At 40.1% G+C, this 25,575-nt stretch overlaps 1 protein-coding gene across 3 annotated transcripts in view; it reads left to right on the forward strand.

Moving 5' to 3' along the window:
* The first annotated feature begins 254 nt into the window (after positions 1-254).
* The window catches only part of LOC108442929 (integrin beta-1-A-like), a 31,341-nt gene continuing 6,020 nt past the window's right edge, over positions 255-25,575 (forward strand). For 2 of the 3 annotated variants that reach the window (XM_037530971.1, XM_037530972.1), the window contains exons 1-14: positions 255-854; positions 14,904-14,970; positions 17,564-17,649; positions 19,481-19,697; positions 19,896-20,066; positions 20,256-20,494; positions 21,001-21,156; positions 21,241-21,336; positions 21,451-21,540; positions 22,220-22,360; positions 22,471-22,673; positions 22,750-22,988; positions 23,654-23,876; positions 25,280-25,509. In XM_037530971.1, coding sequence (XP_037386868.1) covers positions 14,904-14,970; positions 17,564-17,649; positions 19,481-19,697; positions 19,896-20,066; positions 20,256-20,494; positions 21,001-21,156; positions 21,241-21,336; positions 21,451-21,540; positions 22,220-22,360; positions 22,471-22,673; positions 22,750-22,988; positions 23,654-23,876; positions 25,280-25,509 — 2,158 coding nt within the window. In that variant the 5' untranslated portion in view covers positions 255-854. The remainder of the gene's footprint in view (positions 855-14,903; positions 14,971-17,563; positions 17,650-19,480; positions 19,698-19,895; positions 20,067-20,255; positions 20,495-21,000; positions 21,157-21,240; positions 21,337-21,450; positions 21,541-22,219; positions 22,361-22,470; positions 22,674-22,749; positions 22,989-23,653; positions 23,877-25,279; positions 25,510-25,575) is intronic. The other variant, XM_037530973.1, reaches the window with a different exon arrangement.

The raw sequence follows: 25,575 nt of genomic DNA on the forward strand, positions 1-25,575 counted from the left end.
AATCTGCATCTGTTGTACAACATGCTGACTCGCATCCCACAGCAGTCTAGACTGAGATGTTCCTGTGTGAAAGGAAAAGAGCAGGAAAATCTCCTCTCATGACGCATCATGAAGGTGGGACGACAAGCGCTGCGGGGCGCGATGTTTGCCCGGCCTTTCTGTTTGAGGCATGCTGGGTATTGTAGTGAGAGAACGTTGATAGACGTAAACACAAGCGAAGTCGTGAGCGGTGGAGCAGATGAGGCGGAGGCTAGCAGCGCTGCGCCTCAGACAACTTGACAAACGGCAGAACAACTTCTCAAAGTTCTGGTTGGAGAGTTTCCGCAAACTTGGCTGAACAGTCACGCGGGCCGGAGCCGATGACCCTGGTCACGTATATTTAGACTCAAACATGTTACGAAAGTTATGACACACCGCGCTCAAACTCCTGAAGACCTCCCGCTGGGACAGACCACCGGCCGCCGTTAGGATTTCCGGTTTGGGCGGGTTTAGGAAGAGGAGGCGGTCCGAGAGCTCCACGTCCGCTCAGCTGCCCGCAGCACGCGCGCGCACACACACGAGCAGCACTCCCTCTACATCCAGCCAAGGGCGAGCTGGACTCGCTGCCCTTTGTCTCAGTGTTGTCTGTACTGACCGTCGTCCTTTTACACCGTCACTTTACCAAAGAAAGGGAACATTAGCCGCTCGCCGTGTTTGTGAGGCCGGCGTATTTTTGGGGCGCGCGACGAAAAACGTAGCCCGGAGTGACCGTTTTCAGAAGAGGAGCTCGCGCCGAGCAGACTTCACTGAGGGGACCTTTCTGTCTGCAAATGCTCTGAAAACGCGGTCCAGAGGCGATTCGTCCGTGGGTTGAGGTCAGTATCTGAGTGAATGGGATCCAAAACAAGTTTTTCCAGAGTGAGTAAGCGAGTTGCCGCGGTGTGGAGAGTTTATCACCGAGTCTCTGGAGTCCTGGTGGGGCTGCTGTCGTTGGCTGCTGGCTGGGAGCGGAACGAGTGCGGGGACTTTGGGTGGGGATGTGTGGGTAAAGCTAAAAAGACGCAGCAGCCAAGAGTCTTCACTGGCGTTAACTCACTGAACTCCCTGCCTATTCATTTAATCTGTGGTTAAAGTTGTTCTCGAAGGTGTGGTCACTGAATTTCGTTGGTCTGATGGGTGGTGGGGTTTAAGGCCCGGGGGGAGGGGGAGGGGGTGTCTGAGGAAGAAGAATGGCCGCCGCCGCTCCTGCAGCAGAACAATGCTTTATTTGGTAGTTAGTTGTTGGTGGGCTAACGTGAATACGCTCTGGTCCAGATTTAACAGCCCCTCTCGTTCATGTCATTACGAAGCGATGCTTGGCCTTCTGGAAGCGCTTACACCACCACACGAGATTAAAAAAGATGGAATTTATTCACAGCCTCTTTACTACTACACCTTTCAAGGAAAATGCAATCGGGCTTTCAGGTTTTCTGCTTAACTTAATTGTCAAGATGTAAACACAGCGATGCAGAGTGGTTTGGTGTGAAAAGCTTCGTTCTAGAGAAGCTTGGGTCAGAATTGTTCACAGTGCTGGTGATGGGAACCAGACATCTGAGGAGTGTAATGACTTTTACAGAAATCTATACAGTGAACCAGTTTCAGTTACTTTTCATGATGTCTAAGGGTTTGTTTCATGATTGTGTCGAGCTGGAAGGATTTGGCCTAAAGCACATACATTTCGATCTGTTCATGGCGTTGAGGTACATGCAGAGCCAAAGGTTTTTTTCAGGTTTCCCATATTGTAACATTTGGCTGTATGTATTACATATAAAAACTCAAGACGCGTGTAGCTTTACAGAAATGGTTTGGAGAGTAAATAAAACGAATGTATAATGTGTTGTAGACACGACAATCTGGTTCCTATCACCAGTTCTTTAAAGAAAGGCGAGTCGGTAGGTTTCGCTACAATGAAACTCAACCACAGAATTGTGTAGGACATTTGAAATATCAGTGCATTTCCTTTTCACTCAGACTTAAAATGGTATTACATTTTAAGCAGCCTGTGAGTGACTTTTACAGTAGCTTGAAGCAGTAGGTTTTTTTTTCCAAAGTGAAATTAGATCGTATTAGATAGAAGAAACCTTTGAAAGCACGGTAAGACAATGAGCCCTGCAAACTTCCTGCAGCCTTGGCTTTCTGTAACTAACTGAGAGCAGTGGTGCTGTTTATCTGGGACGTTTGTGCTGTTGTCCGCCTACATTAGAGAGGTTTACTTTTCTCCCCAACACCTTTCTTCCATATCTGGAATTCAAATTCGGTGGCCTGGATTTTTTCAGACTGACTCATCATTACTCCCTCCACACATCCCAGTCCAGATATCTCAGTTGCTCCCCAACAACGAATTTGTGTAGACCTACGGCTTTCTTGACCAATTAAACACCACAAATGAATAAACCAAGATCACCCGTTATGCTGATTCACATGAAAGTAGAATCGAAATCCTTTTATTTTGCAAATGAAACATTTGGCTGTAAATTTCACCCAAACTCAACCCACATTTACACACTGACCGCACTAATAAGCCTACTGCATTTTACTGTATGCTACTATCATTACCTCGCTTCCACTTGTAATGTGTTGTTCAAGCATTCACAGATGAATATTTTCCATATGTTATTAATATGTTGGCTATGTAGCTCCCTTCAGTTCTTTAGAAACATTTAGTTGTTTTAATTCCTCATATTTTTTTCAGTCTGACTTGTAGTTTATGGGTGTGGACTGAAGGCTTTTTCCAGACTAGACAGTCTTCAGTCTTCAGTAACACAGCTGAGAGATTTTGCTGCCGTAGTGCCCGCCATACAACCTTGAGCTTCCTTCCTACTCATGGCTTATTATTACATGAGGAAATCTGATAGTTTCACATAACTGTAAAGCTCAGCTTTTCCCTGAGAGAGAGGTTCTCACGATTCTTGATTGTTTTGGGAATCATGATTGTTTTGGTTTAGAATTGAGATTCTCACTTCAGTTCTTTTACACACTAATTTAGCAAAGAGCAATGCTTATATTTTAAATGGTATTACATTGCATTTACATTTATCACAAAAACAATACATTACATGTTAAATTGTAAATATACTGCTCTTTAAATAAGTGTAAATGTGTGATGGTAAAATTTGCTAATGTAAAAATTAATGTTTGTAAAAGACAGTCTCAGCATGCTTGAGCATACATGGCACAGGGTCTCTTGTCATTGGTCACAGGGTTTATTAAGAATTGTATTGAGATTGTGAATTGAATGCAGCTAATTTTGAGGTCCTGTGCAGAATAGCCTGAGATGGTAAACATGTGTGCCAGTGTCATCAATGGGAGATAAGATGATTCACTGACGTGGGACTGTGTCTTTAATATGGCAACATTAATTACAGACAGGCGCCCTCATCTGCTCTGTAATTCTGTCCGACTCTACATCACAGACTGAACTGACGCATCGACTCCAAAGCAACCCCCATAACAAACACAGCTGAGTGAGTGAACGAGCGTGTGTTTTTAATCATCCGAAAGAGTTCAAGAGTGAATCGACAATGAGCTCGCTAAGGGAGGTCTGGAGCTGACCATGGGTTATTTAGAATGTGTGAGGATGTAAGTGGTTAACCAGCTGGCTTTCCACCATGTTTATGGTGTGTGAGACAACATCCTCTCGACAGCAGTGCTGCTGCTAATACTTCCTCTAGAAAAGAACAGATCCTAAGGGTGTATGATTGTCTTAGAGAAGCAGATATAATGCTAGATGGTCTGTGAGTGACTCAGGGATGGATAAGGCTGTGTGTTTGGTTGTTGATTATTAATGTTGTTTACAGTCTTGGGCAGTAGCATCATTATATGTAGCAAAGCTGTTGGATAAACTGTTTCCCAGTAGAGTGGTGGAAGCACTGCTGTTTTCCAAATCGAGCAGCTTTTCAGTAGTGAAGCTGTTTATTGATTTAAGTGGCCTGGTAGCCTTGACAAACCCTGTATTGTTTTATTTCCTCAGGCTATATATAAATAAATAACTTGTTTTAACCATGTGTTCTTTGTTGTTTACTGTGGACAACTACAAAGTTTTCAGTGAAATGAACAGTTGGTTTACCTTGTTGAATTCTTAGTAATTGTTGGAGCGATACATCTATTATTTCAAGGAGAAGACAAAAAGGTCTGTGTGCGTTTGAAGGCTACCTATGTAATATCATGATCTCTCAGCAGAGAAGATAGAATCTGAGGTCTGCAGATCAGTCAAAAAGCCTCTGAAGTAATCAGTCCTTACAGATGACATGCAAATAAAGGAGCAGTATTGTTCTTGTACTGCAGAATGGGTAACCATATTATGTGCATTGGTTAAATGTGTAAAATTGTAGAGGTGAGTGCAGCACATTGATTCACTCTGTTCATGCTTTTCTCCTGCTTATTCTCTCTCTCTCTCTCTCTCTCTCTCTCTCTCTCTCTCTCTCTCTCTCTCTCTCTCTCTCTCTCTCTCTCTCTCTCTCTCTCTCTCTCTCTCTCTCTCTCTCTCTCTGCCTCTGTTCGTCTCTCTGTCTGTCTGTCTCTGTTCCTCGCTTTGTCTCTCTCTCTGTTTGCCTCTGTTCCTCTCTCTGTTCCGCTGTCTCACACAGACACATTGACAACAGACCCATTTGTGAATGGGCCCTCCTCTTACAGATTGTTGTTGGCACAACGACTGGCTGAATTTATCTGGTGTTATATCTGATTCAGTTCCTTCTTAAATTAATTCTCAGCTTCATAAATAGAGTTCTCTGATGCACTTTCTTCTTCTTCTTTCGGCTGCTCCCTTTAGGGGTCGCCACAGCGGATCATCTGCCTCCATCTTGCCCTATCCACTGCCTCCTCTACTTTCACACTAACCATCTCCATGTCCACCTTAACTACATCCATAAACCTTCTCGTCTGCCTCTTCTCCTTCTACCCGGCAGCTCCATCTCCAACATTCTTTGACCAATATATCCACTATTCCTCCTCAACACATGTCCAAACCATCTCAACCTGGCCTCTCTGATGCACTTTCACTGGACAGAAATCAGCACAGAGGATTCAGAAAATGACAAATAACAATGTAATGTTAACATTTCTTGAACTCTTTCTCTTTCTGTTGTTATGTTGCTTGTAGTTGATTTCTGTTCAATGCATCTGCATCCCAGAAGACTTGATTTGTAAAGGGGAATGTGAATTGAGGGTCACCTGAGCACTGAGTTCTGAAATGTTCTTGAACACCTCTGCCATTTTCTTTCCAAAACTGATGCATACAGGTTAACTCCAATAAGTTAGTCTTATCTATATTATCATCACAATGCTATTGATCACTGAGACCCAAATCTTCAAATAAGCTTTTAGCAAGTATGTACATAGCCTAGCTAGTAGGAATAGCTAAGTTAACATTAGAATAGTCGAGGTTAGTACCCGGTACATAGCTGATGGTCATTATCAACTGCTCGTGCAAGAGGATAGCATTAATGTTAATTCTTTAACTGTGACGCTGAAGGTTTGCTCCCCAATCCAAATGAATACTGAAATATTTTCCTGTTCTGAGGAAGCACAAAGAGATGTAGTAGCAAAAATAGTTAGTCTTAAGAAAACTCACATGGGAAAGCTCAACAGTCCGACCAGTGTGAATAGTTATCCAGTTCAAGAGAGGGTCAGAAAAAGATAGCTGTAGGTAATGAAGAGAGAGATGTGGGAGAGCCAGCTAGTGCTGCAGCAGCAGGTGAGATGGACAGTTGGGAGTGTGGAAGAGAGATAGTGTGTCTATGTGTGAGTGGTGGAGAGAGAAAAAGAAACAATATGTGTATGTGTGGGAGAGAAAAAGAAAATAATTTGGTTATAAACACAAGGTATGTATATTTTTGTTATTGTTCAGTTATTTAAAGTGTTTGGCAGTTAAAACATTTGCATTGGAACTAATTTATTATTATTATTATTATTATTATTATGTAATTTAAAATGTCCCCATCACCCCCGGTCAGCTGCAAAGTAGAATTCTCTCTTTGAAATACCATATTTCCAGTAGCCCCTCTCCAAAGACCTGTGTGCTCTTAGCCTTGATATCCAGATTGGTGTATTTTATACACAGGAGACAATGGGTCTCAACAAGTCTTTTCTAGTGAACCAAATAATCGCAGAGACTGCTGATAGCTGAACTTGTCAAGGCTGGTGTGCTGTAATGATGTGTGATTCTTTCTGGATCTCTGATTCCCTCAGGTTATGTCCTGCTTGCATGTACATGTATCAGTAATTCAGTACGTCCCTTCACTTGGGGTGCACAGTATTTTGATCAGTATATGATTCACCAGTAAGTATAACTATCAGTCCTGTGTTGGAATTGCTAACTAAATTTAAAACTTGTTGCCCCTTTCGCCCCGTGTGTGAACACTTGCATGTTTGCCCACCAGTGAATGAGCTTTTCCATTCTATTCAAACTCCATGAAATGGATAGCTTGATGACTAACACCATCACCCCACACATTAAAATCAGAGTTTAAATTTCCATCCTGGAAGGAATGCCACAACAAAGTCTTTTGGAATACGTAATGTTACAATCGCAGGCCACTGAAAGTGTTTGCATAGTATATAACTGTTTAGAGATTGTCTTGTCTGATTTGGGTGTGTCATGGTTTTGTAAAAGCTGAATCGGATGTGTTGAAGCAGGGAAAATACAAAAAAGGACAGAAGATGGAGTTTTCAAGTCTGGCATTAAGAATATGTGGTATGGACAAAGATGGCCACAATCATGCATGAGTTATGAATGTAGGAGAACAAAAGGCTGGTGACTGTGTGCTATAAGGTCCTACCTAGCAAGCTCTGAGTGCTGATATGAGACAGCATGTCTTAATATGGTGTGCCCAGTTCTATACTGACTTGCATTCTGAGTCACTTCCTTCAGTTGCCTTGTTATGATATGTTAACAATGGGAAAGGACGGGAGTGGCAGGGGAGATTCCGGTACAGCTGATTGGTCAGTCATGAGTCCATGGCTTCTGGGCATGATGAACTGGACTGGAGCTGTTTTGGAATTTAGCCCTATGAGTGAAAGTGCTGGTTTAAGAGCAGCTTCAATATCAGAGCTCAGTGAGGAAATGCATTGAACATACACATACAAGAAATGTCAGTGCTGTATTAAGGTTAATGCCACCTTTATTAGAGAAATAAAAATGTTGACTGTGTGTGTTGAGCATCAGTGTGTTATACAAAAGGTGCTATAGTCAAACCTCTTGTTAAAAATAGGTTATTTTGAAATGAAGCTCATTTACATATGATTTAATTTGATGGCTTTGTTAATGAGAAAAAAATTGTAATATCTCAAGTCAAGTAATGTCCTCTTTGTAAAGTCTAACCTGCAAATCTCCCAGATATAGTGACAAAAAAGGGCCCTTCTGACACATATACTTCAAAATGATTTCCATTACTAAAAGATACTCAACTTCCATCTCAGCAGATCTGTTGTAGTTCCAGTGTCTGTAACTGGAGGGTCCATGGTATGCAGTGAAAATGTGTGATTATGTGTAATGATGCAATGATATTAAATTTGTTGGCTGATACCAAAATTCAGGACAAACTCAGTTGAAAACCAAATACCAGGGGAAAAAAAATAATCATTAAAAATAATAAGATGAAATAAACTTGCCAAGATAATCACTAAGGATGTTCACGTACTCCAGTAAGTGAATACTGAAATCACTAATTGGGTATTTGTTATGATTACTTGCAGGACAGTGAAGAAAATTGAGACACCGAGTACCTGAATGTGAAGGAGTTGTGATAAAGGTGGGGACAGTGTGGGACAACACACCTCTAAATAGGCTAGCTGCTGTAGCTAACGCTAGGCTAGGAGAGTGTTGATGTGCTAACAGGGATTTCTTCTTTGTTAAGGTGCACTGAGTAGGATTCTGTGTTTTTAAATGGTGTTGAACCTGTAATACAGTCTTGGATAGTCTTGGGCAGGGGTTCCCAATACACTGATTGTGACCGACCAGTTGAGTGCAGAGTGCATGTTGAAAGCTATCACATTTCAACACTTTCTTATTGCTTCTGGTGGCGGACACAAAAATGTGATTGATTGCGAAATGTGGCCACTGTCTCTTTAATTTACTGCTTGTTACCATAGCTACGCCTAAGCCCGCCTAAAGCACTGTTGTGAGTTTGCCTCTCTAGAAATGTAGAAAATCATTTATAGGTAGCCAGTTTGTGCAGCATCATTTGCTGAGTGTGAGACCTGCACAAAGAAACCAAAAGCTTACCTCTTCCATGCAGAGCAGGAGAAGGACTTGTCACACTCCAAATACATCTGCTTGATTTGCCAAGTAGCCATCGCACATCCAAAGAAGGGGAATTTCGAGAGGCATTTTGGAACTACTCACAGAAACTCTGACGACGAATTCCCAGCTAAAAGTGAACTTGGGAAGAAAATGGTCCAGACTACACATACTGCCCGACATCATTTAGTGCAAATCATCAAGGTTATTGTGGTTTTTCAGTACATTGCTCTGTATTGCTGATTTATTAATAGGTTTATTATTATTATTATTATTAATAGGCCACCGAAGTGCATTAACAAGTTCCAGAGTTTCTAATAAGGGATGACACCAGCCGTTTTCTTTTATCACAGTGACCTGTCTACTGGAAAAGTACGTCTCAAGCCACAAAAGCATGGGCACCCCTGGTCTTGGGAGTTGTCCTCTTTTGTGACCTAAAGGAAATTATATGTTGTAGAAACAAATCCACACAGTGTTTTTCCCTTTGCTGTTGATCTAACTGTTTGTGTGTATGTGCTGTCCGTTTTAATTATTATTTCCCACTTTTAAAAGACAAATTGCTGTAGGCCGGTTAAATTTTCATTTTTTTATCAAGATTTCTGGTTATTTTTGTCTTAAGGCAGAAAACAGAATTTTTGATGTCTGTAGTTTCAGTGTGTTATTAGTTGAGTGCCAGTATGTTTGTTTCCTGTAAAGGTGGGGTTTTCCTTCTGCAGTCTCTTCCATCGAGCTAGATCCTTTTTACGGACACATGCTCTTCCCGATCACTCATCTGTGTGTGTGTATGTGTGTATGTGTGTATGTGTGTATGTGTGTATGTGTGTGTGTGTGTGTGTGTGTGTGTGAGCAGGACACAGAAGAACAGCGGCAGACTTTAATTAAGGAAATGGCTCAGCTGCCCTGCTCCAGGGGTGGGGGAGGGAGTACTGCACTGTGACTTATAACAGAAGATCAGCTGTGTGTGCGTTTTCCATCATATAGCTCCTTTTAAAGGAACTGTCTTTGTAACAAATAAAGCTTGGAAGCGGTCAGTCAGCCTTTAGTCATCCTAGCAGCATTCATGATTCCATTACTCTCCTGGATTTGGTTAGTCATGAAGATTTGTTATGGTTAAGAAATGGAGCTGTTACATTGTGAGAGAATTAAAAGTGATTAAAACAAACGTGTCTGACAGACAGAGCCTTTTACAGAACATCTTTAGAAGAATGCCTTCTGGAGTCAAAACTGTCGTTTTATTGGTTGCTATGAGAGTGGGTCTATGAGATGGGTTTAACAACAGCACACACAAGTCTCAGGAATGTGTAAAGAATTTATATCTGTGAATACACACACAGGCACACACTCACGCATGTCTGAAGGCTGTTTTTTTTCACACCTCCCTCCAGGGATGCCTTTTAAAATCTGAATACCTCACAAACACACACAGGACTCTCCTTTCAAGACTGATGATTATCTCTCTCTCTCTCACGCACACTCTGAGGAGGGCACGGACCAAAGTTTAACGAGTTCTCTCAAGGATCAAGATTGTGTTACAGTTTTTGTGAGGTGCTTGTGTGTCTGTTTGGCTGAGATTTGCTCAGGCTTGTGTTGTTTGCTGGTGAGGAGATAAATGACTCGTGTGAATCTGGCATGTGGGAACACTCTGGCACCATACTTTATTTACTGAGAAGTGGGTGTTTGAGGGAATAGCGAGAGCTGCAGTTTTACAGCCACAGAAATAGGTGATTGCCCTTTCTGTAAATGCACCCCCTCCCCATTTGGCTTGGCATCCATTTGAGACATTCTCGTGTCATGTTTTAATCCTTGTAATTTCCTTTAAATTCCATTTTGATTTTCAAGAAGGAGTAAATGTTTGTGTTGAACTGAGAGGATGTGTATGACTTCCTTTAATGAAGCTTGTTGAATGCTTTTGCTGAAACCAAATCCACTGAAAGTAAACTTGGTCAGTTTAAGGTTATTTTAAACTACATCTAACGTAATTTTGTTTAGATTCCACAGTGTATGCACTAACACCCCTGTGTGATAAGTAGTATACGGTGGGCATTTCAGTCAGAAGAGAAGTGGTGAATGTTGACCTGGTTCTCCATCCCACAAAGAAAACCGCAGACTTTTGAAAAATTGCAAATAACAACTTTAAGCATCGTTTTTTTTTGTAATATTTGTTGTGTATTAGTGGTTTACCAATGTTTTTGCCACTGAGCTCAAGCAGTTGTGTAGTTCTGGTAATAACTGCGGTTATGCAGTTCCGGAAGGGAATACGTTGACCTAGCACTGAGTAAAAGGAATCCTTTATTTAGGATTGATACCAAATGTCAGTCACTAAGTCAAAGACTTGAGTAAATTTAGTTTTCCTTTAAATCCATTTTTGTATATTCAATAGGCCTCTCGTCATGAAATTTTTAGTCAACTCTTGTCATGTAATAATAGCAATTAACAATATAATTTTCTTTTTCATTGTAAGCAGCTATAGAAGTACAAGGATAAAGTAGCTAGATTAGCTTATTACCGATATAGTTTTCTATCAATGTTTACATTATAGCGAATACTGGTTGTACTGTACATCAAATGATAGCCTACATCAATGGTGACCGCTATACAGAATCGTTTAGAGTTGAGTAAAGCTCCATTATTTTCTGAGGGTGAAAATATAAGCAAAAAAAAAGCTCATTCTGCTTGCACACATTCTAAAACATTTAGAATTCAGTATAAAGCTAACAAATGAACACAGTCATCCTGCTCTTTAAAAGTTGGAGCCCAAAATTAGAACGTGTTTTGCTTTCATAAGACCAATGATGTGTCTCAAAGAATGGATAAACTGCTTTCTGTTATTTACATTTGTTTGCATCAGCCCAGCACATCCGATAATAAACACTTTGCTTGTTGCAGCAAAAAACAATTCTGACATCTGTCAACTGGAAATATTGTGGTTAGCTTAAAGAATTGCGATCGTTTGAAATAATTGCAATTAGCAATAATGTAATAAATGCAGCGGGTCTAGTATTCAGTAAACTGTCGATTCACTGACAATTTGAGCTGAGAAAGAAACAGATTCATGGATAAACGGATCAATATATCTGTAAACTCCGGTTTCTTCCCACAGTCCAAATACATGCTGTCAGGCCAAGTGTGTGTGGGTCTGTGTGGGTGAGTGCATGTCTGTGTGTGTGCGCTGTGATGGACTGGTGGCCTGTCCAAGGTCCATCTTCTGGCCTAGAAATCAAGTCACATCCACACAGTGCATCTTTCTTTCTTCAGGAGAACGCACATACACGGCAGTGTGTTTAAATCGGCCAGTTTATGTCCTACTGTACACGCTACCACAGAGTTGCACATTTAAGGAATTGGGAATGTTTAGTCTTGACTATCTAAAGTGGTTTAAAAAAATTGTTGCTTAACATTAACTAATTTCTGCTCTCTTTCACCTTCGCTCCAATATCTCCACAGACACACATACTGTACTAATGAAAAGAATATTGCTTGCCTGTACACTGAGACATGGTGTCGAGAACTCCTTCAGTCTTATCGGTTACAGCAAACAGGTGTGGCCTGTGTCTTCATCTTTGTGGGGCTGTCTGTGTGGAGATATGTGGTGTCTCTAACTGCCAGCGTCGTCGAGGGAAATGTCCACATCTGTTAACTCCCTGTTTGGATGCATGTGTTCTGATAGGCATCACATTTTTTTTGTTGTTATGGTAAAGTCCTGTTAAATTGCACAGGAAGGAGCCATGCTCACAGGAAGAGACTGTTTGTGTGGGAAAGGCAAGCTGCACCAGTCCTAGGTTATTACTTGGAAAAACTATTGTGTTTTTGAAAGTGCTGCACAAGTATGGCTGGTCATTTTGACAGATTGAGATTACTGGCGCATGACAAACTATAGTGTTTAACAAGCTGTACAGCACTGTGCTTGAGTAGCTGCAGCCCACACAAACATGAAAGTGCTGGACAGTAATAAAAACATTCTGGTGTTTGTTACTGGTGAACTTTTATTGGTCAGAATTTGGTAGAAATAGAAGTTATTGTTCACTAATGGGTGACTTTGGCTCTCTTTTGCGCTCCCGATCAGAGTTGTCCTCCCATAGCAGCTGTACACTAATCGATTATCTTGCCATGAAAACTTTTCCTGGGTGCTCACTGTGATCGTGTTCACTACACATGCTCAGACGAGTCTGAGAGAGGCAGTGGGATGGGGGTAGGGGCCTGGAGTGAGAGAACAGACATGAAGCTGCCTGACCAAATATGGGTATGCAGGCATATCTCTCTTGCACGCTCAGGCTCTCTTTCTCTCTCTCCTCCTTTTCCTGTGTCTGTGTTGACTCGAGCTAAGTGGAATGTTGGCTAGTCCATGTTGGTGTTACCTCCAAAAAATTTTAGAGGCACATCAACAAAGTCCTCTGTTTTAGTGGATAGATATTTTATCCACTGCAATTGCTTCTCGCAGTTAACTGACCACAACAGTGCATTACCGTTTGTCTGGTGACCTGACACATTATCACAGTGAACCACAACACAATTCTCTTGCAATTTTTTTAAATTTATGCCAAATTTGTTAAAGTGCATATTGTAGTTTATGGCTTTTGACTTCAGATGATGCTTGTTCCTTTATTAAATAATAAAATCAATATTCGAGTCTCTGCATATCAATACCATTTTCTCATTCAGAATATTGCTATTCTGTATTATGTCGACCCCTACTGTCCAACCATTCCACAATTTTAGGGCAGTGCCTCACAAGTGTATCGGAGGTCTAAAACAGTTCGACACAAGGTGGTGGTTGAGAGTTCTTGAAACTGAAAACTGGAAGAGAAAACTCTGGTCTTTTTCTGTATTAGAATGTTTTGTGTCTCTGGAGACACATCCTCTATGCTCTATGCTCGTGTTGTATAGACTCAGTTGTTTTTCATACACTCACACATTCAGACACACATCGGTGTGACTCTACAGAGCTGTCTGACGTTGTTAATTGCTTGGGATATTTTTCTTAGAAGATATTTAGTGTTTAAACATTGTGTTCGGTAAATATGTTTTCAGTAAGTAGGAATTAGGGCTGCACAATATTGGGGGGGGCATTGCACATTTTTATGTGTGGTGTATGTTGTGATATGTTTTTTATTTTTTTTTTTTTTTTAAGTTTTCACCTGATGAATCGCGTCATTTGGAAAGAATTAATCATTCTAGCATGAGTGGGGTGTACATCTGCATGAAATATAAAACTAATATAAATATAAAAGCTGATAAATGACTTTTTACCCTGAAAACTTTTGAGTATGAATCATGCTTTCTTGAGCTGTACAGTTGATTTCAACACACCAAATACAAAAGCAGGTGAGCGCTGTGTACAGTTTCCTGTGTACTCAAAAACACTTAAATTGGGTAGATTAGATCAGACAGACTTCTTTTTGTAGTCATGGAAAATGAGAACCATGCAAGCAGCAAAGTTATAGCATGACACATTTGATATTTATTTGTTGTAAAGTCCCTAGATAGGACCATTTGATTATATTAATGATCAAGTAATCTACTGATTATTGTGGTGAATAATCAAATAATCAGCCAAACAATAAAATGGACCTAATTGAATTATACTAAAACAAAGATTTTCAAAAATTCCAAAGTACTTTATATTGAAAAGATAAACTGGGATGTCTTTAAATTCACTTGTATGCATTTTAAATGCAGCTATATGGAAAGATATACATATAAATGGATCAGTTAGATTTGATTTCTTATGCAAGTGTGGTAATGTAAAATATGCATTATTGTCATGCTGATTCATCAAGAAGAAAAAAAATGTTAATAGTTTTTTTTGTTTGTTTATCATTGTTGTGAACATGTAGTGTGAAGTTTGACATTTAAATTATTTAGCATTAACATATGTCATGGAAAAGTCAGTAAACAAACTCTACTAAATCAATTGGAATATAATCCACCCACAAAGTGATTATACTATTTTAAATAAAAAGTGATTTAGCCTAATGCAAATGTTAGCAATGTGCAAAAAGACAAGCGAATGCTGGATTTCGTGTTGTACATTATTTGAAGCGTGAGGCTCTAAATTGGCAGAGTCCTTCATATTTTATCTTCTGCTTGGCCTCCCCCAGCCTGTACATGTTTTAAATGGATTCTTAATTGATTCAATTCTAATGGAAATTTGAACAATAGCACTGCTTATTGATCATATGAAGGATCAGAGAGATTTACTTGACTGTGATCAATGCTGCACGTTTCTTACACAATGTCCTCGAAGGCTCTTCCACCCTGCCTTTTAATGGCTCTTCTACAAGCTAGATGCTGGGTGTAAATAGGGGCAAGAAATATGATAATTTTTTATGTGGCACTACGTGTCCTATTTTGTCTGTTCCAACTTATTAAATCTCAGGAGAATTAATGTGATACATATCATCATGTATCATGGTTTAATATTTTTTGCTATGTTGTTAGGTGTAATCATGAGGGGTCATTCTAAAGAGATGGAACTTTAGCTTGTGTTATATGGCTTAGGTGATATTGTAGTTCAAGATTTTTTTTACTTATTATTTTGTTTTTCATTTGAGAGATTTGTAGGATGGAGCTTTGTGAAGAGTTTTTGATTTATGTTGTGGTGGTAAATGCTCTTTTAATGCGTGTTTTTTTTTTTTTTTTTTTTTTCCAGATGGAGGTGAAGGTGATGTTGATAGCAGGTCTGCTGGGGCTTTTCTCCCTGTGCACAGCTCAACTTGGTAAGATTATTTGCTACACACAAACAGTTGATCTAGTTATGAGCATATCATTTTTGTTCGAGCTTGGCTAGTTAGGGTGTGTGTGTGTGTGTGTGTATGTGTGTGTGTGTGTGTGTGTGTGTGTGTGTGTGTGTGTATGTGTGTATGTATGTATGTGTATATATATATATATATATATATATATATATATATATATATATATATATATATATATATATATTGTGTGTGTATGTATGTTCTGCTCAAAAAAATAAAGGGAACACTCAAATATCACATCCTAGATCTGAATGAATGAAATATTCTCATTGAATACTGAATTGTTCTGTACAAAGTTGAATGTGCTGACAACAAAATCACACAAAAATCATCAATGGAAATCAAATTTATTAACCAATAGAGGCCTGGATTTGGAGTCACACACAAAATTAAAGTGGAAAAACACACTACAGGCTGATCCAACTTTGATGAGATGTCCTTAAAACAAGTCAAAATGAGGCTCAGTATTGTGTGTGTATGACCTCCCTACAACACCTGGGCATGCTCCTGATGAGGTGGCGGATGGTCTCCTGAGGGATCTCCTCCCAGACCTGGACTAAAGCATCCGCCAACTCCTGGACAATCTGTGGTGTTGGTGGATGGAGCGAGACTTGATGTCCCATATGTGCTCAATCGGATTCAGGTCTGGGGAACGGGCGGGCAAGTCCATAGCTTCAATGCCTTCATCTTGCAGGAACTGCTGACACACTAGCCACATGAGGTCTAGCATTGTCCTGCATTAGGAGGAACCCAGGGCCAACCGCACCAGCATATGGTCTCACAAGGGGTCTGAGGATCTCATCTCGGTACCTAACGGCAGACAGGCTACTTCTGGCGAGCACATGGAAAAGAAATGCCACCCCACACCATTACTGACCCACTGCCAAACCGGTCATCCTGAAGGATGTTGCAGGCAGCAGATCACTCTCCACGGCGTCTCCAGACTCTTTCACATCTGTCACATGTGCTCAGTGTGAACCTGCTTTCATCTGTGAAGAGCACAGGGCGCCAGTGGCGAATTTGCCAATCCTGGTGTTCTCTGGCAAATGTCAAGCGTCCTGCACGGTGTTGGGCTGTGAGCACAACCCCCATCTGTGGACGTCGGGCCCTCATACCGTCCTCATGGAGTCGGTTTCTAACCGTTTGTGCAGACACATGCACATTTGTGGCCTGCTGGAGGTCATTTTGCAGGTCAGTGCTCCTCCTGTTCCTCCTTGCACAAAGGCGGAGGTAGCGGTCCTGCTGCTGGGTTGTTGCCCTCCTACGGCCTCCTCCATGTCTCCTGGTGTACTAGCCTGTATCCTGGTAGCGCCTCCAGCCTCTGGACACTATGTTGACAGACACAGCAAACCTTCTTGCCACAGCTCGCATTGATGTGCCATCCTGGATGAGCTGCAGTACCTGAGCCACTTGTGTGGGTTGTAGAGTCCGTCTCATTCTACGACGAGTGTGAAGTGTATATATAGATATAATATAAAGTGTGTGTGTGTGTGTGTGTGTGTGTGTGTGTGTGTGTATGAATTGTATGTGTATATATATAGTGTGTGTGTGTGTGTGTGTGTATGTATGTACGTGTGTATATATATATATATATATGCATGCATGCATGCATGCAGTGAGCTCGGTAAGGTAAAATTAATTTGTATTTAATATAAATGTACTTCCTTTTTTTCATATACATTGGAGTACAGATTTTACAGATTTTAATTTATTTAATTAAACTAACCACAACTAATCGCAAGAAAACGGAGTGTTTTTGACAGTGACATCCATGATGCTGTGTTGAAGTCACTCATGGGTGTGGAACGTTTTATGATGTGGTGGACCATGATAGCTTTCGAGAACTACAATGGTACACTTAGCAGTTGGCTAGTGCTCAAAAGAATTTGCTAAAATTTGCTTCCGTATTTTGGAGGATTTTTATATAAATAAAACTTATCTAAATAAAACTTCATCTTAAATAGAGTTGTCTTATAGGACACCAAGTTTAATGCTAGGTTAACCTTTAGGATTATAGGAGCACATAAACCTCTTATCAAAGTCTTGGAACTTTCATTCAAATATTCCTCTAGACTCCAACATCTAGGCCAACAATACTTTTTACATGGATTTAAGAGAACTGCCTTTGTGTGTTTTAGTTTAGGTCATTGCCTCATAATTATGGAAGAAGTCAGACCGTAGTTGTCTCCTCCGTGCTTTAACTTGTACGGTCACAGAGGCACATCTTCCTTTTATAGAACAGAAAGAGGTTTACTTGAATTAAATTATGTCTCGTGGCAAGCCATACTTATTTAATAATGAGCAAAGCCCACTATTCTACAAATGTATACTTTCCAAGAATTCTTCTAATTTAGTATAAGTAACCTACAAGATGTTATGCAATTATATGACAAATGGTTTCCCAGATCTTTTAATAAGGTTTATGGGAATACATTAATTGGTGAGTGTATGTTGATCATAATAGTGTTTGTGTGTCTCTCTCTCTCTCTCTCTCTCTCTCTCTCTCTCTCTCTCTCTCTCTCTCTCTCTCTCTCTCTCTCTCTCTCTCTCTCTGTAGATGGTAATGATTGCACTAAAGCTTCAGCTCAGTCCTGTGGGGAGTGTATTCAGGTTGGAGAAAAGTGCGGCTGGTGCACCTTTGAAGTAAGTAACTCCAAATACAGAAACAAATAGTTTTTATCGAATTTAGAGAGGAACAGTGATCGGTTTGTCTTGCATGTGTGTGTTTGTACAGTTTCAGAGTCCTTGTCTATCAGGGGAAAAATGTTTCCTATGGTTAAATGGTTTGTTAATCTCTAAGACTGTAATAAGAACAGAGGATATTTTGAAAATTCAGATAAAACAGTGATTGTAGCGCTGTAAGGATTAAATCGGCCAATATAATTTATTAAGCAAACATTAAACAGACTCCAGTGCTTTTGAGTGACACACAATTAAAGTTGATCAATAATATAAGTATTCAAGCATTCTTTTACCTCCATAATGTTTGTTGATTTTCAAATTAGATCTATTTTTCTGTCTTCCAAAAAGGGCTTCAGACACAAGCATAAAATTAAAATTAGGTTAATGGCTAGTAACTCAACTTGGATAAGGTTCCCAGAGTGTCTTTGTGCAAAGATAATTTGTAAAATCAAGCGAGAGTTAGCCTTGGTGTGAATGCTTTTCTGATATGCAAAGTTACCTGAACATAATATTTCATTTAGTGTATTTAACTGTGTATGTAACTCAGGCCACTGGGTGGCATTGTAGTGTTCTTGAAGTGTGCTCCTACCACCACTGCTACTGAAATGTAGTTCTTCTCTTGCCTTGTTCTTGTGAGGCTGCTGAAACACTCAGGCTTTGCTGTGCGTCTCATAAACAATTTCAGAAAGAACTCGGACCTTAAATGGTGTCAGAACTCTGTGTTCTCTTTACTGCTGAGTGTTCCATATGAGTCATGTTCTAGAATTCAATAGGGCTTTAGTAACAGTGAGTCAGCTTCCTGTCAGGCTCTGTTCAACGGTGGGGCGGGATCCTTTATGACCCCTGGGGTAAAAAAAAAAAAAATATTTTACATAGTTTTATATTGCAGTAGAGCAGGGCCAGTCTTCTTCCAAGAGATCCTGCAGGAAAACAGATTGCCCAATTGTTTGTTTGTTTGTTTATTTATTTATTTAAGAACAATTTGTGTGCTGTACTTTTAAAGTGAGATGGAGTGTTTCAACAGTTTGCTAATAGTACCTTTTCCCAAGACTGCTTAATTGATCAGTTTACTAGTGCCATATGAACAAAATGCTGGTCAAACAGTCTTTATTTGTTGGAGGAAAACTAAAAATATTTTAACTTTTAATGTTAACAGAACAGTAATAATAGGTTATCAGTGCAATTATATATTACGCCTTGCATGTCTAATTTTTTGTCAGCTCGCTGAGCAATCCAGCACAAAATACTGCTAACAAGTGCTTTTACTGAAACACTACTGTACTGTGTTATTGTATATGGACTTTGTAGGAGGTTTGACATTGCTGTGATTTTAGTCCTGTCACAGAGGTAACTCTTGATGGCATGAATTGTTAAGTGACCAGTTGTTGCAAACATTAAGCATGTGTTTGTTGTATTTTGTAAATAGCAAATGCCCTAAAGGTTCTAAAAGATCTAAAAGACTGGAAGTTGAAAGTTGCCCGGAGAAAAATAAATATATAAATAAATTAAAAAGGGGTATGTTTTTAATGTGGCCCTATAATAAAGCGTATTAAATGTAGCCTAGTGGTGTGAAGCAATGGGCGTATTCCATTAAGGCATATGTGTGTATAGCCCGGACCAGTGTAAACAAATGCTCAAATGCCCCAGGCACACTGCTAGTGGTCTTTTTTTTTTTTTTTTTTTTTGAAGAACACAGGTGTAATAGTGTCTGCAAGAATCATTTTATTAAGGCAGTGTCTGTAACAGTTTTGATATGAAACATCCTAAATGTTGCACACACCTGTGTCTGCAGAATTTTCTAAAGCAGGGGGAATCCAAGTCAACACGCTGTGATGAAGTTGAGGCTCTGATTAAGAAAGGCTGTCCTAATGGGACCATCGAAAACCCTCGAGGGTCAGTCACCGTGAACCAGAACAAACCTGTCACAAACCGTAAGAAAGACGTGGCACAGACAGCGGACCAGATCACTCAGATTCAGCCTCAGAAACTCACACTCAACCTAAGAGCAGGTGCCTACCATAACACACCCAAATTACAATCAGAAGGATATACTTGTGTAGACAGAAGTGTAATAAAGAAATTAATAAAATTCATTAAAGTTGATTAGCTAAAATTGCTAATAATTAATTTATTAATAGCCATGATAGCTGAGTGAAGTTATCCTGTGGCTTATTCTCAACTTTAGCCTCAAACTGATTTTGTTTCAGGTGAGCCTCAGAAGTTTTCTCTGACATTCAAGAGGGCAGAAGATTACCCCATTGATCTTTACTACTTGATGGACTTGAGCTTCTCCATGAAAGATGATTTGGAGAATGTGAAGAACTTGGGAACTGACCTGATGAAAGAGATGCAGACCATCACATCAGACTTCAGGATTGGTAGGGAAGCATCAAAGGTTTATTTTCAGGGTTTTTACTCGTCAGAGACGATACTTCTTCAGTGAAATGTACATGACCAGTTAATGCTGCTTTTATCCATACATAAATTGCCAGTGTTGGTAATCTTACAGTCGTTTATGGAATTTTTTTCAGCCGAAACAAACTTAAATGTCTGTCTGTTATTGCCAGGCTTTGGCTCCTTTGTGGAGAAGACTGTGATGCCCTATATCAGTACAACCCCAGCCAAGCTGCTGAACCCCTGCACTGCAGATCAGAACTGCACCAGCCCCTTCAGCTATAAGAACGTGCTAAAACTGACTAAAAATGGCGCAGAATTTAACAAACTCGTCAGTAAACAGCAGATCTCTGGAAACTTGGACTCTCCTGAGGGAGGCTTTGATGCCATCATGCAAGTTGCTGTCTGTGGGGTAAGTTTGACAGGGTGTTTTAAAATGGCGTTATTGTAAATAGATAAATGAATGAGTTTATTGCTAAGAATGTGAATAAGGTGATCTTTTAAGCACAAGCCATCTTTTGTTTAAAGAATTCTTGTTTATATGTAGCATACAGCTGTATAACGATAACACCATATTCTATTTTCTTATTCACTACGGACTGATCAACAACAGCATTAATGGATTAAGGCTAACCCAACAGTGTAGATGCAGAAGGAATTTCTTTTGTTCATGAAAAATATATAAAAATTTGGGGAAAAAATTCTTAAGGATGTTCTAGCCATTTGTCTTTTCCATTTCATAGTAATGTCTACATTATGCCATTTCCACGTATCATCTTAAACAGTCGAACTACAGTGCAGCAGCTAACAGCAGATCATTCTTTTACCTGTGCTTATAATGTGTTCCCATTATGCAATGTACAGTGAGATGTGTAGGCCATCTCTGAGTTCCATTTTCTTTGTTTGGGCTGTTTTTAGGAACAAATTGGCTGGAGGAATGTCACGCGCCTGCTGGTGTTCTCTACAGACGCTGGCTTCCACTTCGCTGGAGATGGTAAACTGGGTGGAATTGTGCTTCCCAATGATGGAAAATGCCACCTGAAGGACAATATGTACACCATGAGCCATTACTATGTAAGTTTGCTACAGTCCAGTGCCTAGTGATCTACAAATATTCTCACTCACAGAGGTGGTATTGAACGTCTTCTTTCTTTGTAGGACTACCCTTCTATCGCCCACCTTGTGCAGAAATTGAGTGACAATAACATTCAGACCATCTTTGCTGTCACTGAAGAGTTCCAGTCTGTGTATAAGGTAATAACTAAGTAATTTATGCTGGCAATTCACATTACACTAACTGAATGCCTGGAGAAGGCACAGCCAACTGTATAAAGTATCATTTAAAACAGTGAATTTCTTCATTTTTAGGAGCTCAAGAATCTGATTCCAAAGTCTGCTGTCGGAACATTGTCTTCAAACTCCAGCAATGTGATAAAGCTTATTATCGATGCCTACAATGTGAGTAGATTTTGTTTGTTTTCCACCCATTCACTTTACTTAAATGAGTAGTACACATGCTAGGCTACCAGATTTAAGCATAACAGACTAGTTTAGTGGAAAATTATTGTAGATATTTGAACTCGTCAGCAATACAAAACACAACATCCCTTCAAAGTACTACTTCAGAACCTCTGCCCCACTCATTGCCAAGGCGAATGACTCTGGGCTAACAAATTTGCTTGTGGGGGGGGGGGGGGGGGTTGTGTTTTTAATTTTTATTCATTTATTTATTTATTTATTTTGTAACTTTTTCTTTGTGTGTGTAGAGTTCAGCATGTAGCCTCTCCCCTTCCCCCATCCTGTGTATAAGCATGAATGCCCCTGTTGCTGATTGACTGGAAGAGTGTTGTGTTGTTTGGTCTGAACCACTTTGTTTCTCATGTACAGAGCCAGGGATGTGTATGAACACTGGATTTATTTTTTCAGTGCACACACAGAACAATCAGCTAGTGAACTGTGAGGAGATGCTGAATTTGACAAAAAAAAGTGTATTTGATCAAAATCACTTGCAGCACCTTTAATTGCTTGCTGTAAGAACTTTGAGTTCTTTATCTCCATAATTTTCTTAAGGTAGATGTAATTGTGCTGTTTGAATATTGTGTTTTCTTTGTTAATGGTTTCTAAATCTCCGTTTCAGTCTCTGTCGTCTGAGGTGATTTTGGAGAACAGCAAGCTGCCTGAAGGAGTGTCCATTTCATACGTGTCCCACTGCAAGAATGGAGTGAGCGAAACAGGAGACAATGGAAGAAAGTGCTCAAATATCTCCATCGGTGATGAGGTGAGAACAAAGGTTAAATCTTAGCAAAGGGGTTAAAGGCAATGTGTCCTGCCCTCTCTGACAAGGCGAGACTGTTTTGGGGTTGTCATGTGACTGTGTTCTTGTTGTAGGTGTCTTTTGATGTAGCCATCACTGCTAAGGGCTGTCCGTCTCATGGTAAATCGGAAACAATAAAGATCAAGCCACTGGGGTTCAACGAGGAAGTGGTGATTGTCCTCAACTTCATCTGTGAGTGTGAATGTCACGACAATGGAGTCGCCAACAGTGACAAATGTCACTTCGGAAACGGAACTTTTGAGTGCGGAGCATGCAGGTAGGAGCCCTGAAATATATAGCGGAGTATACCTGAGTTTTGAATTGTGGATAACAATTTCATATTTTTTCCTCAGATGTAATGAGGGGCGTATTGGCAGAGTTTGTGAATGCAGCAAAGACGATGTAAGGACGGAGGATCTGGATGCAAACTGCCGCATGGACAACGGGACAGACATTTGCAGTAACAATGGCGACTGTATCTGTGGAACATGTGAATGCAAAAAGAGAGACAACCCAGAGGAGAGGTACGAGGGGAAGTTCTGTGAGTGTGACAACTTCAACTGTGACCGATCCAACAATAAACTCTGTGGAGGTGAGGCTGCACATTTTAACATCCTTTCTTTTACTACCCATTATCATTAAATTTGTTAGAATGGATATCTCTGTCAATCAGATGATAGTAGGCAGTGTTTGACCTTTAACATGCATATGGCAAATATTAACCTAGGCATAACCAGAATACTGGACATAAGCAGGATATTTTAAATGATTCTTTATTGATTAAAGCCTCTAGGATATTGTTACTATATTCTGAGCAAGTTCTTCAGAACAATTTATCTGGTGTTTGTGGTTATAAAGTCCAATCAAGACATGAAGAACAAAAATATTTTTACCCAGTTGGTTTAATTAAAACTATTATTTGTTCAGTTTAGTTAACATACACAATGCTAGCTAGTGTTTAACAGCTAGGAAGATCCCGCACTCACTCAAGTCATGCATTAACAATGTTATAAAGATAGGTTATATCCTTTATATCACTTATTTTTGTGCCTGGAACCCTGAAACTTCATTAAAAATTAACTTCTAAATAGAAGACTATACATTTGATACCCTTCTAAAGAAATTCCTAAGCATTTCTTTTTAAAACGTTTATATACTGACAACAACAGCAGACATTTGAAAAATACTGGATCTCTACAGTAGCCCACAGGTCCAGTAGGTGAAAAGTTAATATATTCTGTTTTGTCTCTGTAACAGGTCATGGTCAGTGTGTGTGCAGGGTGTGTGTCTGTGACACCAACTACACAGGCAGTGCATGTGACTGTTCTCTGGACACGCAGTCCTGTGTGGCCAGTAATGGACAGATCTGTAATGGCCGTGGGACCTGCGAGTGTGGAGTGTGTAAATGCACTGACCAAAAGTTCCAGGGTCCCACCTGTGAGATTTGCCCCACCTGCCCAGGAGTCTGCACTGAGCACAAGTAAGTCCAGACCAAAGCAGCTTACAGGGAGCTCAGGCACTGAATACATTTGCGTGGGTTGTAATCCAGCTGTTATGCATTACAGACTTTTTTTTTTAATGCAATGTTACTTTTGACTCTTTACTAGGGGTGGGAATCTCTAGGCACCTCACGCGTCTATTAAATTATGATTCAGAGGCTGCGATGTGATTAGAAAACAATTATTGATGCGTCTGTTTTCCTGTACAGGACTTCTTATTTCTTACTGTGTGAGAGCTTGGTACTTTTAAAGCAAAGTATTTCTAATGATCCATCATGTACTTCCAAAATCCTTTTATTAATAAAACAAATGAAAGTGATCTGGCAAGTGGACTGGCTGCTACTCATCTATTATAAACTGCACTGTTGCAGTGACATAAGATCTTGTGGCAATGGATGTTCACGCAGCACGTTACAGCTTTTCTACCTGTTTTCTTTTTTTCTTCTTTTTTTTTTTTTTTTTTTTTTTTTTTTTTTTGTTCTGTAACTTCGATTTTGGTCTTGTAGAGAGTAGAGGGGTCGCTGTGTCAGTAAAATGTCTTTGAGACTGGGCACTGTATCTCAGCTCCAAAGTGTGCAACATAGACCAAATGCCCTGGTTCTCAATGACTGAGAACTGGCATGCAGACTGTCACATAGCAATGCTGTTTTGCATATCTAGTAGCTAACAAAAAGGCAAAGAGAGAGATTTAAGATTGGGAGCATTTGGAGTCAAATGAAGTTGTGAGGCTGCAGTCAGCTTCTCTTTCGAATTTTCCCATTCCACCTTAAATGGTGCCGCATTTATTTTCGGCACCTCAGGCAGAATTTAAGATGGAACAGGAAAATTCGAGCAAGAAGCTGGTGAATCAGAAGATTTTGTAGAATGGTCAAACATTGTCCTGGTGGAGATGGAAGGAAAGCAGCTAAAGCTTAAAGCAGAGCAAAGTAAGTCTGCATTTTTGTTCATTTTTTTAGCCTCTACTAGGAAATTGGCACATACTGAGACATGCTGGACATTAAATGTTGTGGCTCCCAAGGTGGTTTGATTTTTCTTCTTAACATTTGGGTTGTTGACTCCTGTACTAAACCACCTCTTAATGCAGAGGGTGCCGGTCGGATTTCTCACTCGTTCAGTTGTGTTTTTGTTGTGTGCATGTCACTGAGTATCTGGGCGCAGCATTTCCAAGTTCTGCCTTTTGCATTCCGTCAACATTACATTACCAATTAAAATGTAGAAAATCGATTTTTGACATTTGTAAATCGATTCTGAATTGTCCACATTTGCATCACGATGCATCTACAAATCTATTTTTCCCCCAACCAGTACTGCTTACTGTACAATATGTCAGGTGCTGCATTACATGCTCACTTTGTTAATCATTGTTAATCTGTTCTCTGTACAGAGCCTGTGTCCAGTGCCGTGCATTTCAGACTGGAGAGTTTAAAGACACTTGTCAAGAAAAATGCAGCTATTTCAATCTGGCCATAGTGGATAAGAAGGAGGATCTTCCACAGCCAAACAGCCAGCCCTACCTCACTCACTGCAAAGAGCGTGATGCCAATGACTGCTGGTTTTTCTTTACATACTCCACTGGGAATGACACAGTTCAAGTCTATGTGGTCAAGGATCCAGGTAAGTGGGCAGAATTTGTAATGGTTTGAATGCTCGATTTTGGCAAAGACCTTCTTGTCTTGTACT

The sequence above is a fragment of the Pygocentrus nattereri genome, chromosome 19, assembly GCF_015220715.1.
Source record: "Pygocentrus nattereri isolate fPygNat1 chromosome 19, fPygNat1.pri, whole genome shotgun sequence".
Lineage (NCBI taxonomy): Eukaryota > Metazoa > Chordata > Actinopteri > Characiformes > Serrasalmidae > Pygocentrus > Pygocentrus nattereri.